Source organism: Erpetoichthys calabaricus, chromosome 5 (genome assembly GCF_900747795.2).
Source record: "Erpetoichthys calabaricus chromosome 5, fErpCal1.3, whole genome shotgun sequence".
NCBI lineage: Eukaryota > Metazoa > Chordata > Cladistia > Polypteriformes > Polypteridae > Erpetoichthys > Erpetoichthys calabaricus.
In genome coordinates this window covers 81266897-81287210 of record NC_041398.2, presented here as the reverse complement: position 1 = coordinate 81287210, position 20314 = coordinate 81266897, and the positions used below count along the sequence as shown (strand labels likewise).

Here is a 20314-nt window from a genome sequence, read left to right as displayed (position 1 = left end):
TTAACTTTATACAAATACACACATGCAATCCTAGCTAGAATACCTGAGTGTGGCTGTGTGGGTAAATAGAGCCTGCAGTGGACTGACACCCTGCCCAGTGTTGACTCCTGCCTTGCACCCGACTCTAAAGTGGATTTAGCGGGTTACAGAATGGTAAGTTACTCTGCTTCCCTGTGATCCTGCACTGGAGCAAGTGGGTGTGGAAAATGAATTAATTTATGCAAATACCCCCCCAAAACCCCAAAAGGCCCATTACTTCAAAAGTGCTGCACAAAGCCAAGGGACAAACAGCAAAGTGAATTCTAAGAGTTCCAGACCAGCCAACTTTTTCTAGTGCCATTATATGCAGTGTGAGCAAGTAATCCTGGCACCTCAAGCTCCTCAAGACGAGGCAAGCATCTGTTGGCATGAAGCTCATGTTAAATAGGGGCGCAAAATATAGCACTAGATCAAGCACTTTTTACATACCATACAGCAGAGCCTACAAGGGTGACAATGCAAGTGGGCCCTAGAAGAAGTCACATTGCTTACTGTCCAGCAGCTGAGCTCATCTGTCACAAACACTGTAAGATACTTGATAGAGTGTAGAAGAGCACAGGCCACACATGGGGGGGTGGACCACACAAACACTGTTAAGGAGCAGTGCTTGTGCCACACACACGTGTCCATAAAGTGCATTCCTCAGGTATTCAAAGTGTCGGTAACTGTTTTACAGAGCCTTACACAGAATCAACTGCTTCTGGTACCTTATCTTCCCAATCCTGCAACTGTATTTTTTGAATACACCACATCTCTGAATAATGAAGATCAACTCCATCTTGTACAATAATGTAGAATGAGCAGGTGATGAAGCTCCCACCAAGCTGGGCACTAATGTATTCACCCCAGTGGCAGGTCCGCCTTGAGCTTGAGTAAAATGCAAAAGAAGCTGGCGTTTTTTTTTTGTTATGTAAAGAAATGTTATTCTGATTTTCATTGTGAGGCTGTATGAAGTAAAAAATATAATAATATTTTTCTGTTTAGAAGCTGACACAACTGTGCTTCCTGGCACTGACCCAACAGTCGGCGCTGGTTATCCTTCATTTGTCGGGATGCATGTTTTAAGCCCCAGTCACCTGTGGTATTCATGTGACCTGAATAGCAGCGTCATATTACCAGACACACCATGTACCTCTCACAGCTTGAAGTTGCTTGGGGAACATCTTACTCTGAGACATCTGGCCAGAGATTAGATCAGCTACACTTTCTGTCAGTAGACACTCCGGTCCTGTGACCTACAATATCTCTGACCCCAGCACCACGGGACCCAACATACATTTATGTTTTACACAGTTGTCAGTACAGTTTCTTCTTCTGGGGTGAACACTTACAGGGGAAAATATAAAGCACCTGAATTTTGCAAAACAGAACCAGCCTTCAATTTGTCGGCCTTCATTCTGGTGACTGAGCCCAGGGCCTTAAAGCAGGAGTCTGTTACCATAGAGACTGTCGAGCGCCTTCTAGTGCAGCCCCTCCATTACTTGAAAATATGGAAAATAATTAGATCAACCAGATGCTTATTTTTTTTTCTCCCCCATTTCTGTCTCCCTTGATTTCAGATGTTTCTAGCAGGGAGCACTTGGAGGAGAATGTGTCACACAGTCAGAATAGCTGAGGCTTGAGAAAAAATACAGACACCTAATAAAAAAACACACTCTTTCTTTCTTTCTTTCTTTCTTTCTTTCTTTCTTTCTTTCTTTCTTTCTTTCTTTCTTTCTTTCTTTCTTTCTTTCTTTCTTTCTTTCTTTCTTTCTTTCTTTCTTTCTTTCGTGAATGACTGCCAGCCTTCTGCTTCTTTGGAGACAGAGCTAGATGAGCTAATGCTACCACTGACGCTTAAGGTTTAAAGCTACCTGCTGCAGCACTTTCCTTCTTCCACCAGCACAGCATCCATTGTAATTTGTTTTCTCTCGAGAGCCTGCAGACAAAAGCTAAGGAAGCCCAATGTGCTGTTGTTATAAACAAAACTCGATCAAGTAATCTTTGTGGGAAACGATGTATTTAAATAAATGAGACTTATGAAGGTCAGATGCACATAACTGTGCTACTCAAACGCTCACAACATACTGTGCGACTAATATATACTGTACATCTGGAGACAACCATGAGTGAATTTCAAGTCACTGAGTGTCACATTTCTAAACCAATCCAAAGCCTCATGAAGGGGGTGCACAAAGTAGGGGTAGTGATTTTGAACTGCAAAGAGCACACATGTTCACGTATGTTTTCACAAAAGTGTACCGCATCCTGTAAAGTGCAAAATTGCCGTTCAGAGTGGTAAGGTCATCCTTTGTCTGTACCATCTAAGTGTTGAAATAAATATCTGCAAAGAAAAGGGGAGAGAATATTGACTTGCATATGCTGAAGTTATGCTGATAAAATTGGCAAGCATAGACTAAACTCAGGGAAGTTTTCTTTATCTTGTTAACCAACATATGAGTGTGGCATGAAGCTTGCCTGGTTACAATGGTCATGCCAAGCTTATAATGTGATTTTTTTCTTTTGTTTGTACCCTACAGGAACAGCTTCCTCGGCAGGCAGCCTCAGTCCAGCCTTCTTTACCGGGTCCTGCCAATGTAGCCCCAGTACCAAGCACGAACCCAGGAGCACCAGGTTACCAGCAGCAGGCTGCTCTCATGAAGCAGATGATAATGGAGCAAGAAAAGCAGCGAGTCCAGTTACACTTGATGGAGCAGCAAAAGCAGCTTCTAAGAGAGCAGCGACAGCAGCAACAGATGCTGGCAGAGCAGGTAAGGACACAAAAAAGCAAACACTCGAGGGGAGGGGGGAGTTCCCACTGTAACAGGGAGTCATCCTCTTCATTTGATGTCTTCTTAATAAGTGATACAGGTGAAAAAACTCTCACTATGTTGAAGACAACTACAGATGGATATGTTAATTGGATTTATTATTAATTACTTGAAACTAAACGATTAGGATAATCAATCAATGTATTTCATTAAATACTGTAAACTCGAAGGCGAAACAAAAACTAGAGAGGCTAAATGAAGAAAGAAGATTTTAGGCAACTCATTCATTCAGTCAGTCATTGTCCAATCTGCTATATCCTAACAAAGGGTCACGGGGTCTGCTGAAGCCAATCCCAACCAACACAGGGCGCAAGTCAGGAACAAATCATGGGCAGGGCACATACACACACACACACACCAAGCAAGCAAGCAGACATGGGGAGAACATGCAAACTCCACACAGGTAGGACCCAGGAAGCGAACCCAGGTGTCCTTACTGCAAGGCAGCAGCGCTACCACTGTGCGACCGTGCCGCCCATGCAACTCATTCAATTTGTAGAATTTAAACTACAACTAGGTATGAGTTAGATTTCTTTCAATCGACAGTACAATATAGGCTTAGGTGAGATTTCAAATCGAAACACAACTTGGGTATAACCAAGATTTCTTAAATTTGTACCATTTCCTGAGTAGTAGATGTGCCAGGGTGAACTAAGCTACCTAATGCCACAGCTCTTAACAAGTCTTGTATAGTCCTCTTTGGGGACTGGAACCGTAAAAACCAAAAAACTCAAGCATTCTAAACTGAGCTTGACCCCCAAGCCCTGCTTGCTCTGAACTTGATTGAAAATGTTCAACAAAAAGGAGCAAAAGGGGTAGGGTAGAAATGAAAAACACAAAAAAATGAAGCTGGGGTGAGGCACAGACACAGTGCAGACATTTAGAGAAATAAAGAGAGTGCCCCTACCAGCTGTTACATTTATGCCAAGTGCAGGGCAAATCCAATACCAAAGGGTAGACTGATATTCAAAAAAAAAAAAAAAAAGCACACAGCCTGGAAGTGGGCTAAAGAAGCTCACCTGTCTGATTTGTGCCTAAAGGTTTCTGATGCTTCTCCTCATTCTGTTGTGCACTCTGCGACAGTGTCCACTGTGAAAGGTATAGGGTGGTACATGGAAAAAGTAGCCGATCTTTGTGTCAGTGTCATTGTGAGTTCTATTAGTAATAAAAGAATACTGAATGTTAGTGTCCACTCTGAAATGTGTTTAATTGTATTCATGTTAGAGAATGCTATTAAGGAATTTTACTGACCTCTTTATAGACTGTTTTAGACTGTCTCCACCAACAGAACTGCAGAGTTCCCCGAGCTGTAACATGTTCATGAAAACAAACCTCAGCCTGTCTTGAGTGGTAATTGTTCCATCAGCTTATGAGGACTTCTTTCCATGTGACCCACAATGTTGCCATGAAGGGTTTCTTGCTCACAGAAGCAGCTGTATGCCAGTTTTCACCTCTTGCTAGATTCTGCTGAGCAATCATAGTTTTGTTCCAAGAATCCCTCAAGTGTCAGCCTGAAGGAGTCTGGAGTCATACAGCTACCAATAAATGTCTTCTCTCCAGGCAGCACTCAGATAGTGAAACAGACCTAGCAAAAGGAAGTGCCACTGGCTTCACCTGACTGTGTTTGCTACTGCCAGTGCCTGGTGGGCTGCTTTCTCGTGCACCTCTCTGAATTTATTTGCAGCCCAGTTTGATTGGGAGGATGATGTCTGCTAAAAGCCAAGTTTTAACTAAATGCTTGTTTTTGGTACTCGATTCCTGATGCATGCCTGGTGTCCTTTTTAAAACTCCTGGAATGAAGTCTGGTTTCCTCTGCATATGGCGCCAGCTATCTTTGAAATAATCTTCTCTATTTTAGATGTGGTGCTTAAAAAGCATAATCACATTTGAGGCCATAAGCTCTTATTGTGTTACCTGTAAAGACATTACCACTAATAAGACTAATTACCTGCTTATGCATTGTCACCGATGCTGCTCTGGACTCCATGACCCTGAATTGAGTTAAGATGACTGAGAATATTTTTTCAGAATTATTCTTTCCTTTATGTATAAAAACATTTAAGGCACCATATACAGATATTTATAAATGTATTCAGATGACAGGTAGATTAAAAAAAAACCTTACTCATTTGAGCTTGACACTTTGTCTGACCTACCAGTTTGTCAGATAATTCAGCAGTTGTCCCATGAAAAGTGTCATCCTTCCTGCAGACTGACGTTAGAAGCTAATGTTTTTTTTTTTTGTAGCACAATCTAATTTTGCTCGGACTCCTGCTGACGTGTGCTTTTCCAGCATATTTTGCCAGCCAAGTGGGTTTGGTTTGACATCATGAACTTGCTTAATGGATAGGCTTTTGTCTCCAGTGCTACGATTAAGCAATGTTGAAATGAATTGTGGCATGCTGTTTGTTTTGGCCAGGGGGGGCTAATTCTTCATCCTGAATTATGTTTTATTGGCTCTGTGGCTCCAGTTTTATTTGGTGCAGGGTTGAAGGTCTCTGCAGTGGTCTGGTCCAGACAGTGTTGACTTTCTTTTGTGGTACAGTGCGCTGAAAACCTGATACACTGGCCCAGTGGACTATCATCAGTGCCTTTTTCAATGCGCATTGTAGAATACAAAACAAGGTTGTAAATGAAGACCGACTGCTCAGTTCAGGGCTATGTCTTTAGTAGAAACCCTCTGAAAAGTAAGACTAAAATGTGGCACTTATTCCTCCATCCATCCATTATCCAACCCACTACATCCTAACTACAGGGTCACGGGAGCCAATCCCAGCCAACACAGGGTACAAGGCAGGAAACAAACCCCGGGCAGGGTGCCAGCCCACCGCAGGGCACACACCCACACACCAAGCACACACTAGGGACAATTTAGGATCGCCAATGCACCGGGAAGCGAACCCAGGTCTCCTAACTGTGAGGCAGCAGCACTACCCACTGCGCCACCATGCCGCCCACACTTATTCATTTAAATGTAAAATACTAGAGCGCCTTGTAATATGTGGATTCAGGCACCAGATGATGACCCCTTCTGTTTGTGTCAAGTCTCCCAGTGTGCCGTCAGTCACCCCAATGCAGCCTTGCGCTCTTCCCTACCTGACGTGCCAGAGAGGATCAGCACAGTACTAAACTGCTCTTCTGCTACAGCCACTTCCACTGCCCTGATTAAGAAAAGAAAAAAAAAACAAAACAAAAACACAAAAATTTGGCACAGATCTCCAAAAACCTTCTGGTGGGTCCATTTGCATGGATGACCCGTGGAATGCTGCCAGACAAAAATGGATGAGTTAACTCCCTTAGGAGTTTGCTTTTGCTTTATTCATTGGCCCCAAGTTTCCTGCTTTCTGATGGGATCAGGAATTAAAAAAAAAAAAAAAAACATGAATACTAAGATATGGCCCTTCAGGTTAGGAAGGAAATCGTGGGGGTTGTTTACCTTATTAAGTTGTGAAATTTCTTCAGGCATAATAATAAAGGCATACATTTATTTGACTTTACATCAGTTTGCAGCTTGAGCTCTAGGAGTGTCACGGAGTGAGAGGAAGACGAATGGCCAGTTAAGAAAAGGATTCGGTGTGCAGCGATAGGTGTTGTGCTGAGAAGAATGTGGACTGGGCAAGTGACGTGAAAGGCAGAGGATGGCAGGGTGAAGGGGGTACACCAAAATGGAAGTGGGTGAGATGTGGCCCAGAGGTTGTTTTACATGATATGAAAAGAATGGCTCTTATGTCAAAGGATGGAGACTAGAGGAAGAAGAATTTGAGCAGCAATTTCCTGACATCAGTAAACCAAGAAAAGGATGATGATGAGTGTTAGCTGGTTTAACTGCAGTGTGGCTTAATTTTAGTTTCCAACGTGAGGTTGCTCCTGTCTCGCACTATATCTTCCATGCTTGATTGTTTTTAATACTGTTTTGTCGGATTTTTGATTGTCTATGTGTGTGCTCGATGGTGTTGTAGTTAAGCTTACAGGGAATGAATGTTAGCAGCATTATGTCTAAGGTCCACCACCCCGGATTCAGGTGACACACAGATTTAGTTCTTTATTGGTGTGTGCACAGCTTGGTTCAGGACCCATTGTGCATCTTTTAATGGAATGCTGGGAGTGATGAAGACCGTTCACTGCCATGGTGATTGCTGCCTGCATTAGTGATTTGGGGACCCAGTGAACTTGAGAGGGCACCAATTCACAAATGAAGCCCACTAGTTCTACTCTTAGTGTTTTTTTTCCTCCATACAGTAAAGAAGATGACAAAATGTGCCTCACATGTATTGCCTTTTCCTAAGCAGCAGCCGTCACAAGCAGAAAGTGGTGCCTCAAAGTAGTGTGTACATTAACATTTGGATATTTATTTTTCTGTAATGGATAACTATATTGACTTGCAAGAGACAGTAAAAAGCTAGAACACTTCATCACACAGCTAATGTGTGCCCTAAGACTGTCCGTGTAGTCAGCTGTATTTTACTTTACTTTGCTAGCATGTGGCCATTTTTTGATTTTGCCTGTGGTATTATTTACATCTGTGTCTCTTGTTGTTTGAGCACGGTGACACAGTGGTTAGCAAAGCTGCCTCAGAGTTCGGCGCAATCAATCCTGCATAGTTGGCAGATGCTTCCCCTATATATCGGGGCCCTTAAAAGACCACTGCCACCATTATGATTCCTCCATTGGAGTTCCTGAACACTTCCATGATTTTGCTGAACTCATGGTGACATGAACTTTGGTGGGCTCGTTCATCATTAATAGATTGATGGGTGCTGGACAGGAATTCACTCAAAAATGTATAAGGAAGTCATAACAACAGCTTTGTTCATACTTGCAAGCTATAGCAGGAACGGCCAGGTAGAGTCCACTTGTGTGTAAAAGTTGGATTTGATATTCTGGAAGTTTTAACTTGGCAGTTTCTCAGATCAAGAACAGGTATGATGTCTATAACTCCATCTGCAATTATGTGTGCACAAAGCCATAAAATTGGTGGCTTAAGCATCCAGACATCACAATGACTGTATTTACTGAACGACACACTGATTGTGAGGTGCACGCCTTCCAGACACCCCCAGTGAAGCAGGAGCTTGTGTAGCACGGCTCCTCTCTGCCGCAGGATTGCAGCACACACCTACAAAGAGATTCAGAGCTGGATGAGCTGACGCCTTAAGAGCCATGACAAACAGCTGTGAAAGACCTATTATTGATACCATTCATCTGTAAACAGTAATCCAAAAGACCAACAGGAAGTCAGATCAGGCAAGCACAGGCAAAAGTATCCAAATCACTAGATAAAAAGAAAAGAGTCAAAACCACCAGATCTAAAAGAAGACAGCAGAACATAAAGTTTTTGGGAGGCTCAAAAATAGTGGCTATCACCGAGACACAAAAGGTACACAGTATGAAAGCAACACTACAAATCCGTTTGCCTCTTTATACCTCCCTGTGCCTCCCAACATGTGACTCCTACGGAAGTAATGTTGCATAGCAACAGGCAACAATAGGAGGGGCCAGCTGTAACTAATAGGCCAACAGAAGGGCCATGACAGAGTCATGATGTCAGAGCAAGAGAGTGAATCAAAAGAGACACGAGTGATAGACATCGGTAAGTCGTGACTATCTCAAAGTGTGTGTGTGTGTTTGAGTGTTTGATTTGAAAAAATTATCAACTGCGTCCCTCACTAGAAAAAGTAAATGAGAAGATGAGGACCAAAATAATGATTTAGAACATGGAAGCTCCTGTTGAAAGCAAGCAGCACACAATGTCCACTTTACAGCCGTTTTCATGTCAGCAGATGGAGGCCGTACACTTGGAGAGTGTTGAAGCAGCCAACCAAGGGTACTAGGCAGGAAACAAACCCCGGGCAGGGCGCCCGCCCACCACAGGGCACCCACACACCAAGCACACACTAGGAACAATGTAGCATCACCAATGCACCTAAACTGCGTGTCTTTGGACTGTGGGAGGAAACCCACGCAGACACAGGGAGAACATGCAAACGCCACACAGGGAGGACCCGGGAAGTGAACCCAGGTCTCCTAACTGCAAGGCAGCAGCGCTACCACTGCGCCACCGTGCTGCCCTCATTCAAGTCTGTTTTACAAAAATGTATGTTTTGAAAATTATAATAATAGAACAAACCCAGTACTCTACTACTGCTCCTGCTGCTTCTCTCAAGACAGATAACCACAACTATGAGGCTATGCATTTTGCAGGGGGTCCTGGCAGTCATCTCACTAAGTCTACCAGTCATATCAGTTTCCCACAAGTTCCTTTTAATCCATGCTTTAGAGCTCACTCTAGATGCTTCTACCATTTTGGGATTCTCTAGAAAGATGGTAATCAGTTCAGGAAAGAGTCATAGTGGTGGAATTGCTATTTCAAATGATGCATTGTCACTATTTTAAAATTTTATATCAGGGTGAGGAATGTAGCAAAGTCGATGTTGTGCCAGTATTATACACCAGGGCAGTCTTCTAGAAGAAGCTGGAAGGCCCAGAGTGAAAGGAGAAAGGAAGGCAATGTCCACATAAGCCTGAGGCAGCAGTGCCATTTTATCTTCTGAAGTGTTATTTGGAGTCCTTATCTAAAGTCCATTTCAGGTACTTCATGATGTTTATCGGTCCCACTGTCTTGATGTGCTGTGAACCCTTGTATATCAGTACGGCTCCAGCCGAGATGCCTTCCTGTAGCGAAGCTGCCAAAGAGACGTACACTTTATGTCTACTTTTTCTGTAAATGTACACAACATGGCTCATTTGAGTTTATTTTCTGTGCATAAGGTTTAAATTGAACAATCATTTTGGTTGTCTTGAAAAAACAACTTTGTTCTGATGTTGAACACTTCAATAATTTTCCTACTGAGGGTATCGGTAAGTAGGCCACTATGAGTTATCACCTTGAATGTCCGGGGCAAGAAGCAGGAAGCCATTTATAAAAAGTTGCATGCAAGCCACTTTAACCATGAGACAGCTCCCCTAAAAATACCCCAGAGCAGTAAGATGAATGACACAAATGGCAAGTGTGCTGCTTTCGTTTGTTTTTTGTTTTTTTATTAAAATTCTTTCATTATTATTATGTTTCTGGCAGCTTTCAGCAGGCACTCGTGTAATCCAAGTGATGGTCACAAGACATGCTTTGAGTGTAAAGTTCTTGGTGCCTTTGTGAAGCACATCCTTTCATCTGCAAAAGCACCGTGAAAAGCCTGAATTGAAAATATAAGGACTCATAGTCGGCCGCTGGTCAGAATATTCTTTATTTCTAAGTTAAAGTGTAGGTAAAGAATGATTGGAAATGCTTTTCAGCCATCATGGCTTTTTTTTTGGATTCCATGAGTTGTTAAGTACAGGGGGAATGTTCAAAGCCCACTTTTAATAATCGCAAGTGACAGTTGCTGTCATTTAGGCAAAGGTATGCAAGTGAAGGAAGGAAGGAAATCCTGACTGTCAGGCCAGCTCCCTTCCTGGGGAGAGTTCACGTTCAGAGTGAGCTGCTTTCACCTGTGTTCCATTTCTACGAGGGTCTGTCGCCACCCTGACAAAGTGCCAAACAAAAGGATGACTAACATGGCTGTGCAGACACATGAAGTGTTTGGCAGCTCATCAAGCCTGTCCTGCTAGTTGCCATCAATGACTGACTTCTTTTTTTCTCTTTCTTTCCCAGCAGTTACAGCAGCATCTACCCAGACAGCATCCGCAGCAACAGAGGAACCCCTATTCTGTTCAGCAAGTCACCCAGTTTCAAGGTAAGTGCTAAGTATACAAACAAGTGTCCTCACACACAGACGTGGGCACAATTGGCCTAAATGCTGATAATGTCTGCCTTGGCACACACTTCTGTAGCATGTTTGACCGCACTAACAGCTGGATCAGGCATCTTTTCAACTGAATCCATGAACTGATCTCCTGACACATTAGTAGCTAGTTAACAGCGAGCAAAGCCGCAGAAGAATTACTATAAAAGCGGCTTGATAACGTGTGCAGGATGTGTTTACGAAGTGAGCTGCTCATCTCAGCAGACGGCCTCCGAATCTCCAGGCACTGCACACACCATCCTGTGATTTGGCAACTAGTAGTTCATCAAAACCTTTTGACAGTCCTAACTCCAGAGAATCCAACCTGAGGTGCCTCCAACAAAACGTGCGCCTGCCCTCTGCAAGGCAGGCCTTCGATTATCTTGTCCCGTTTCCATGGAAACCAGGTCAGACGTAAATCCTTGGAAGCTGCCTTTGCCCAGAGGTACCATCCCTAACATCATGTCAGCACTGCCCCTATGGCTCATGTCAGTTAATTTGCAGGAATCAATTTCAATGTTTCTTTCGAGAATTGACAAAACCATCTGAAATGTATTAGGCCTAACACTGGTCTCGTCTCCTTGGAAACCGGCTACAGTATCAGTATGGCTTTCTGATGTCTTGATTCAAAAGGGTTTAGATTATTGAGTGGCCCTAGCTTTTGATAACCAGCACTGCTAGCGCTCTTAGACTTATGAGGTGTTTTCGGCAGACCTTTTAAATAACAATAGAAAGAATGACTAAAAACTAGAAGCCAGCAGCAAATCGAATGTGCCATCACTGTAATGTTCACTGCAGACAAAAGACACCATCTACCCGCAAAGAAAAGGCTATGAGGAGCCAGGTCAGTGTTCTCAACCTTCTCTTCAGTTACCACTAATTGTGTTAGGGAGTCTGCAATACAGAGATTTCACTTATATGACTCACCGGGTAATTGATATAATGGGAAGCAAATTAAATTTACCATTGTGGTATCGTTTAATTCACAATAGCTTGGTACTGGCAAAAACCTTAATTTATCCTCTGGAGTTCATTTACACTCTGTGGCCACTTTATTAGGTACACTTGGCTGTTAACACAAATAGCCTGCCTGCCCCGCCAAACAGCCAATCTTGTAGATTCCACTCCGTATATTTAGCATGCAAACTTGATCGAGAGGTTAGCCGACGTTTGACCAGGGATTAGAATGGCCAAGACAAATGATCAAATAAACAATGACAGTGGTATGATTGTTGGTCATTTTAGTATCTTTAAAAACTTGCCACCCTTTTGGGATTTTCATGCACTGCTGTCTTTGTAGTTTACCACATCATTGTAAACATCCAGTAAGCAGCAGTTCTGTGGGCAAAAAACGTCTTCTGAATGAGGGAGGGCAGAGAAAAATGACCAGACCTGTTCTTTCAAACAGAGATGCCACAAATACTTAAATAACCGCTCGTTACAACAGTGATGTTCAGAAGGGCACCTTTGAATGTATGACATGTTCAGCCATGAAGCAGTTGGGCTCCCACTGATAGAAAGTAAAAATGTTAGATTTGAATACACGGTGAAAGCTCTGAAACTTGAAAGTGCACCTTATGCGAAGGATCTAGGAGTCGCAATGAACTCATCACTATCTACATCCAGACCATAGACAGAAGTGATCAAGAGAGTTACTATGATGTTAGGTTATATAGCATGTGTGTGGAGTGTAAGTCAAGGGAGGTTTTGCTTGAGCATCATAACAAACTACTGAGGCCTCACCTTGATTACTGTGTTCAGTTTTGGCGTCCATATTCCATAAAAGACATAGCAGCACTTGAGAGAGGCCAGAGAAAAGCGACTGGGTCGATTCTTGGACTGAGAGGTATAAGTTATGAAGACAGATTGATGAGAGTTAAACCTTTTATTTTAAGCAAACAGATTAAGAAAGGGGAATGATTGAATTGCTTCCAATTATGAAAGGAATAAGTACAGTCGATCCCAATAGAAGAACACTCTGGGTTCAACTTCTGTCAGCTATCCGCAGGGAGATAAAGCTACAGATTGTAAAAAACGTCACCTGGTACGATGAATCATGATTTTTTGATGTGACAAGCTGATTGCAGGTTTAGAATTTGGTATGAACAACATGAATTCACGGACCTGGCCTACCTCTTGGCAGCAGTACAGTAGGGAGATGGCAGTATAATGGTGTGAGAAATGCTTTCTAGGCATACACTAGACCTCTTGATACCAGTTTACTGCCATCTGAATACCACAATTACTTGTGTTGTGGCTGACCAAGTGCATTCCCTTATGCTCATGTAAAACATGCATCATCTCAAACTGGTTCCACCAACAGTTACCTCATTTGAGACCAGTGGCCTACACAGTCCCCATATCTCAGTCCAATATTAGGATGAGTGGAGGGTTCACTGCATGAACATATTCCCAAAACCACAGCAAGAACTGTCAGTGTGGACCAAAATCCTTAAAGCATGTTTCCAGCACCTTGGTGAGTCCATAACTTCGGGGATCCAAATGGGTTCTTTACTAGATAGCTGGACTTAGTAAGTGGGCCAGTGAGTGTGTATTCATTGACTACAGACAAATTTCCTGTGACTTTGTAATGGGAAACAGAGGTACAGAAATGGGTAGATGGAGAGATCAAGAGATTATTATTCAAGTACTTGTAATGTTCTTCAGGATATACAGTAGCTCCTCCGATCAGTTCTTCTTCACACAGTGGCCAAACTATTGTCATTGCAAACAAACTCCGCATTAGCAGCCAGCAATCTCTTGAAATTCATCCCCTTGATTCCTACGCTGTGTTCCATTTGAAGTATGAAATCCGAATTCCTAATTGTAATTTTCAACTTTGGGACTGGCCTGTCAAGTCTGAGTTTGTCCAATTTCAGCTTATGACGTCAATCCAAATTGTCGAAGTACACCACAAACTTTAGTGAAAGTTGTAGTATTATACTGTTATTTATTCACACTTCTGTCTATTTGTGTCTCATTAAATTAATTAGTCGTACACACAGTACTGTTCAGCATCTATCTCTGGACATGTTGCTGTGGTGTTTGGATGCACAAAATACCGTGTAAGACTGCTGTTTCTTCCAACGGAGCAAGTAGAAAAAAGGTTTTCCTGGAAGCACTCATATTGGTTTTCTGAATGTTTTACTGGAACATAGTCAACTTGTGTGTGACGTCATTCTCAGCACAAACATCTGACTTCTGAGGTAAATGGAATGCAGCATTAGATTTTGGTTTGAGATTTCATAATTTAAAGAAAGAATCTTAGTAGATGTTGTCTTCTCATATGTTAAAATAATTTTTATTTATGGGCCCCTCTTTCTATGCTATATGTACAGCTATATGCAAAAGTCAAAGATTGTAAAAGATAGCAGCAGGTACTGTAGAAGAGGAGATAAACAAAAGGGTAATATTGAGATGCTTTGAAGAGCCAAATATCATCCTGACATCAATTCTCAAAATAGAGTATTGAAGCAAGTAAAAATGGATAAAAGATTTACAGTAAAATCTTAGTAACCACAAAGTCAATATCAGTGTGGTGAGTGTAGAAGAAGCAGTTTAAGCACAGTGATTGCAGATGTGTAATACAAGAGAAGAAGGTGGATTTTTAGACCTGAAAACTTCAGTGGCCCCTCACTGAACACCATACACAGACAGACAGATCCACTGAGGTGAATGCGTCCATACTGAGAGCTCCCTGGCGAGCCTTTGGGTTGGGAAAGCTCTGACACTGAATAGGCTAATTGGTTAGGCCACTGCAAATGATACTCTACAGTGCCTTTTGTCACCAGCAGGTTTCATTCACAAGTCATCATGCATGTTATTGTTTGCCACTTTCACTAGATTCGTTTTTAGAAGCTGGTGGTTTATAATAATTGGGGCCTGCAAAATAAGCTCTTGCTTTCCCCCACCTCTGCTGATCTGGACTCCTGTTATGCATACTAGATTAACTCATAACATAGAGAAAGAAAACTTTTTTTCTGGGAACAATTCCATTTGTATACGTTATACCATTACAAAGTGGAAAGTAGATTCTATTAAGGGAACCTACAGTAAAAAATGTTGAACGCAGCCATCTAAGGCGCAGAATCCTTGGTAGACCGAACAGCAGTCATTTTTAGGCAACCCTCCCAGTTCCTCCTACATTCTGAACCATGGCAAGCGCAGCAGGTGGAATGATGGGATATAGAAGTGAGTCAAGCCACAGCACCGGCTCTGGAGAATAGATGACTGAACATTGGTGGGGTTTTAATTTATCTGCGGCTGACATCAACAGTCCCACTTTATTATGGGCACAAGTGGGGTCGGCATCCTTGCTTAGTTGCCGTCTCAGAACTCCAGCCTTCATTTCAAGTCCTGTTCAGACGCTTTTTAACAAACATCCGTATCTACAGAGCACAGTTCTCTTTTTTCTTTGCAGGGTATTTAAAAGGAGTCGATAGCCTTATCAGAAAGGAGGATGCCAGCTGTTTGTTGGTCCTTCTTTCTGCTGCAGCATGGTAAAGGACAGCAAATGTCTCATGGAGAATAACAATGGCGCTGTTCTTTGGGTACATTAGTGCCTTGTTTAAATCATCATTCCAAACCCCACTCACAACATTCATCACTGACGACAAAATGTGCATGAATTCAATATTTTACACCATAGCCTCACACAGGATTTTCCCAGCCCGCACCTCACCCTCAGAGTCTTTGGTAGGATTGCTGTATTGCCAGATCGTCCACTCTCATTTTCTTTTTCCTTCTATTTCAGGCACGCCACAGGAGATGGCACGAACCCAGGCCCTGCAGAGCATCCGCAATGCCCGTTTACTTCAGCAGCAACAGCAGCAGCAGCAACAGCAGCAGAGCCAGGGCATGCTTCAGATGGCAAGTGTCCAGAACTCAAGTGGAATGTCAGCGGCCACAGGTCAGCCCGACATGAGCATGGCCTACAGCGGCACCCCAAGCGGCCAACAAGGGATATACAGTATGAACCCTGCAATGAACCAAATGTTGCAGCACCCAAACCAAAGTGGCATAACAATGGCCCACAATCCTTCTCAAGGACAGAGGCAGCCCAGTGCAGGACAAGCCGTTGGTATGGTGGGTGGCTATGGGCAGGGCATGATGATGAACTCTGCTTTGTCCCAGCAACAGCCACAACAAATGAAGGGACCGCCTGTGGGGCAAGCTATGCCTAAGACCCCAGTTCAAAGACTACAGAGTATGATGGGAAGTGCCGGCCAGGGAGCACAAGGCTGGCAACAGCAACAGAACCTACAAGGCATGGCTGGGCGGACTAGTGGTGAAATACTGACCTTTAACAACAGCCCTGCTTACAGCGTGCAGACAGGACAGCCACGACTGGCTAAGCAACATTTTCCACAAGGACTGAACCAGCCTATTGTGGATCCTACTGGAAATCTTAGAGCCATGAACCCTGCATTGAGTGGGCAGATAATGACGCACATGTCTGGTCAACCAAGGACCCAGCAGCCAAGACCAATGGTCATGGCTGGAATGAACCCGGGTGTCCCGAATATGACGCCTTTCAGCCAGGGCCCCAGCCAGCAAATGGGTGCAAGTGGGTCGTCCTATGTACAGAGTGGTCAGCCTCACGGTTACCAGCGGACAGCAAGTCAAGATTTGCCTTTCAGTTACAGCGGTCAGTCAGCAGGGGCAGGATCTTTCCCCCGATTAGCCGATGGGGCTGACCTTGTGGACTCGTTAATGAAAGGTGGCTCGGCAGACGAGTGGATCGATGAACTTTTTGGAAGCCAGTAGCCACTTTACACGCTTTAGGTGGATGTTGTATGTTTATGAAGATTTCAAGAGGGTCGGGGTTCCATTTTGTTTTTCTTTTCGGGGAGGGGCCCAAGCAATGTTTATCTGACATACTCACCTGTGGATGGTCCAGAATGCATTTTTATACTTGCAAATTGTTTTCTCTCGCTATAAGATGTTTCATAATTTTGGCAGTAAACCTGCGTCTGCATAGTCTTTTAGAAGTGAGTCCATTTTCAGTGTGTATTCCTCCCTTTTATTTCTCCAGTATCCCATTCAATTTTGGTCATACAGTGGAACCTCTAGATACGAGTTTAATTCGTTCCAGCACTGAGCTTGTATAGCGAATTTCTCGTATCTAGAACAAACTTCCCCATTGAAAATAATGGAAATCCAGTTAATCCGTTTCGCACCCCAAATATATTAACATAAAAATCAATTTTCCTAACAAATAACACTGATAAATTATATATACTGTAGTCTACCTTTAATAAATAACACTGGTAAATAATATAACTGATTATTAAAAGAATCAAAACAGGTGTCCAAAGTGCAGTAGAGCATTCAATAAATCTTTAAATAAATAATCCTTAAAATAGTTGTGAAGTGGAGGTTTAAAATACACAAGAATAACAATCCTTTAACACGAGGTTAAAACGTCAAAAGGATGCCGTCTTTAAAAAACAGATGACAATCCCCGGTGCTTCTTCTCTGTTAGCGTCTCACCTGCGGGCTCTGCAACAGGCGAGACACTCTTAATGCAGCTGACCTTCTCTACACCGTCCTGCTTCAGCTGTTTGGCTCGCCTGTTCAGCTACACGCGAGCCTGCCTGCCCTCTCTCTCTCTCTCTCTCTCTCTCTCTCTCTCTCTCTCTCTCTCTCTCTCTCTCTCTCTCTCTCTCTCTCTCTCTCTCTCTCTCTCTCTCTCTCTCTCTCTCTCTCTCTCTCTCTCTCTCTCTCTCTCTCTCTCTCTCTCTCTCTCTCTCTCTCTCTCTCTCTCTCTCTCTCTCTCTCTCTCTCTCTCTCTCTCTCTCTTCTTTTACTTTTTCTCCCTCTTAACCGGCTCGCGCTTCTCTATATATGCGGGGAGGACATGGCAGCTGCAGCCCATCTGCCACAGGAACAATCATGGATGTGGCCAGTTTCCCACCTGTGCACTTAAGTGAGAAACGCAGACACCGCAGATCGCGGCTCGCAACTGCTACCACGCCCCCTCGCTAAGCTGAGAGCTATACCCACAGCCTGGCTCGTTACGCGAGCCAATGCTCGCATTTAGATCAGAAATTTTCGCTCATACTTTCCTCGTATTTTGAATTTCTCGTATACAGAGGTGATCGTATCTCGAGGTTCCACTGTATATATATAGATATATATATATAATATATATATATGATTATAACATAACTAGAAAAAAGCATCGAGTACTCGTATTTGATTGCTTTTCTGTCTTGATAAAATTTTAAATGAGAACTGAGGTTTTTTATTTTTTTATAAAGAATTTCACTGTTTTACCTGAGGCACATTGAAGAATTGCAAGTGTTCAATGAAAAAACATAAATAGCTTTTCAAAAGGTTGGCTTTAAATGTGTTCTTAACTGTGCAATCGGTTTCTTTGGATTGTATGTCCCATTTAGAAACTGTTTAGGGTTTCTCTGATCATTTGAGCACGTCCAAATCTGGGCAGTGGGTTGCAGTGGAAACTTCCTGAAGGCCCAGGAGCAAAGCCTGAGTGTGCCAAGGAGTGGCAGTCACTTGAACTGTCTGGCGTTGTCTCGTCATTGTCATTTCAATGATCCCTTACAGTTGTGTGATGTCCCGTGAGCAGCAGCTGAATGTAACCCAAGTGTAAACGTGTTGATGTCATACGTCTCCGTCTTTAACGTTTATTAATTAAACGCTTTAGAAGATTTTATGGTTTGGTGAGGTTTACTTTACTAGATCAACAGTAACGTGAGAGGTGCATTTGTCATTTTTGTCCTCCTATTTTTGTCCTATATTTTGTAAGAACTGAGTTTTAAACATTGGTAGGGATCTTTTAACGTAGGATGAAAGAAATTGGCAAGGAGAAGGAGCAGGCGGCACAGGGTGGTCTGTCAGTTTGCCTCCTTTACTGCAATATTCAGAAACATTCAGAGAACTAAAGAGAAGTGACTGCCATATTATTTAACTTGGGCCATGTGTACCGTCAGCTGCTCAGATATGTAAAAAGTGAGAAAGAGGTTGGTTTATTTTTGGGGGTTTTTACTTCATGGTTTGTATTTACTAACAACAAAATTTGAGAACTGAGGCAAGGGACAACTGTTTAAATTTTTTTCTGTAAGTTTGTTCCTGGGCTTCAGCAGGGGACTAGACTGCAATCCACCGCCCCCCCCAAATAAATAATAAAACCTTTTTGTCTGCAGCAATCCTTTCAACCAAACGTGAAGACTGCGTGCTGGCCGCGTTTCTCTCTTTCTTTTTCTCTCTCTCTCTCTCTCTCTCTCGCTCTGTCTGTTGTTTTGCAGGCCTTGGTTTGTGATCTTTGCATTAAAGCTTACGCTCTTCAGCTCTGCAGCTTCCAGATGATTTTGGCGGGCAGCCACCCCTGCTTCAGGTGTGCAAGCCAACCCCACCTCCCAGCTGAGCACAGGCGGCCAGGCCTCAGTCCACACGCAGCCTGCAGGTGGTCTACCCCAGCAATGAGGCCGTGCGATCTTTGGAGGTATCTAGGACCAAGACAAAGGAAACGAGCGACTTGTGCTTTTTTATTATTTTGTGTCTTTCTTTTTTTTTTTTGTTCATTTGTCTGTCAGTCTGTTTTTGTACTTTGGTGCTGACATAGGCCTGTATGTGATAAATTTAAAGGCAGAAAAAAATCTAAATTTGAAAAATAATGGGTATTTGTAAATATGTTTTTACAAGTTGAAATACATCAGATAATACTGGCTCTACTATCTGTAAAAATGCTGTTTGTTTAAAATAGAGAAGTATTTTTATTTCATTTTCCACTTTTAAACTCATCAGAGCTATGCCATTGCACTTCAGACAATGTCTTACTACTAATTTGTACTGTAAACCTATTTTTCTTTTATTTTGGAGTTGTTTTTCTAGTTTGAGATTTTACTCTGTACTTTAAGCAGTGCTTATTTCTTTTTATCTTGTACAGAATTCTGAAATGTTAACAGGAGAGGATTACAGAAACATCTTTTTTTTTTTTTCAAGAAAAAAAATAAAATGTTATCTCAATCATATGATTAAATTACTCTATGATTGTTCTGTTTTCTTTTGTTTAACATCTGAATTTAGTTTTGTTTCCTGTCTGTCTGAACTAGTGTGGTGCGGAGGTGTCGTCACGTCACCCGTTGCACGGGTGCGACAATGCGCTGTATCAGCGTGTGCTCCTTGACCTCTCCTCTCTCCTGTTTGTCATGTACTGTATACCAATCATTCCAGAAATCACAATTTAATAATATTTTAGCAAAAAAAAGTACGCCTTTTGCATGTTTTGTGCATTTACCTGAATAACTAACGTGTTCTGCTACATGAGTAATATACTGTATGTTTGTTTTTTACCTTGTTGTATTGCGTCGGTCACTATTGATTGATACCCTAAATGTTTTCTTTCTATTCTGCATGAAAACATGACTTCAGAATTTTTTTTTCAGCCACCACTACAAAGTACAAGGGGTAAGTAATGTATTAGATATATATCATTTTTGAGTGGAGTGTTCCTTTAAGCTCTCCAGGTGACCAGGCACAGTGATGTGTTTATAAAGTTATTTGTTTGTCATACATACTGTATGTAACTGTATAGAATTTTGTTCACAGTATAGGCCCCCCAATCCCATTCATTAGGCCTGGGTAAAAATATTGATTTTCTGATTAATCGTTTAATTTTTCATTTAAAAGTTTCAATATCGATTCTCTACCTCTCAAGTTCAA

The 20314-nt window shown here is 42.5% G+C and overlaps 1 protein-coding gene across 1 annotated transcript in view; it reads left to right on the top strand.

The window, feature by feature from the left end:
- Nucleotides 1–19634, top strand: part of maml3 (mastermind-like transcriptional coactivator 3) — a 338548-nt gene extending 318914 nt beyond the window's left edge. Inside the window, exons 3-5 of the mRNA XM_028801708.2 lie at nucleotides 2559–2789; nucleotides 10498–10579; nucleotides 15381–19634. Coding sequence (XP_028657541.2) covers nucleotides 2559–2789; nucleotides 10498–10579; nucleotides 15381–16393 — 1326 coding nt within the window. The 3' untranslated portion in view covers nucleotides 16394–19634. The remainder of the gene's footprint in view (nucleotides 1–2558; nucleotides 2790–10497; nucleotides 10580–15380) is intronic.
- Nucleotides 19635–20314: the final 680 nt, after the last annotated feature.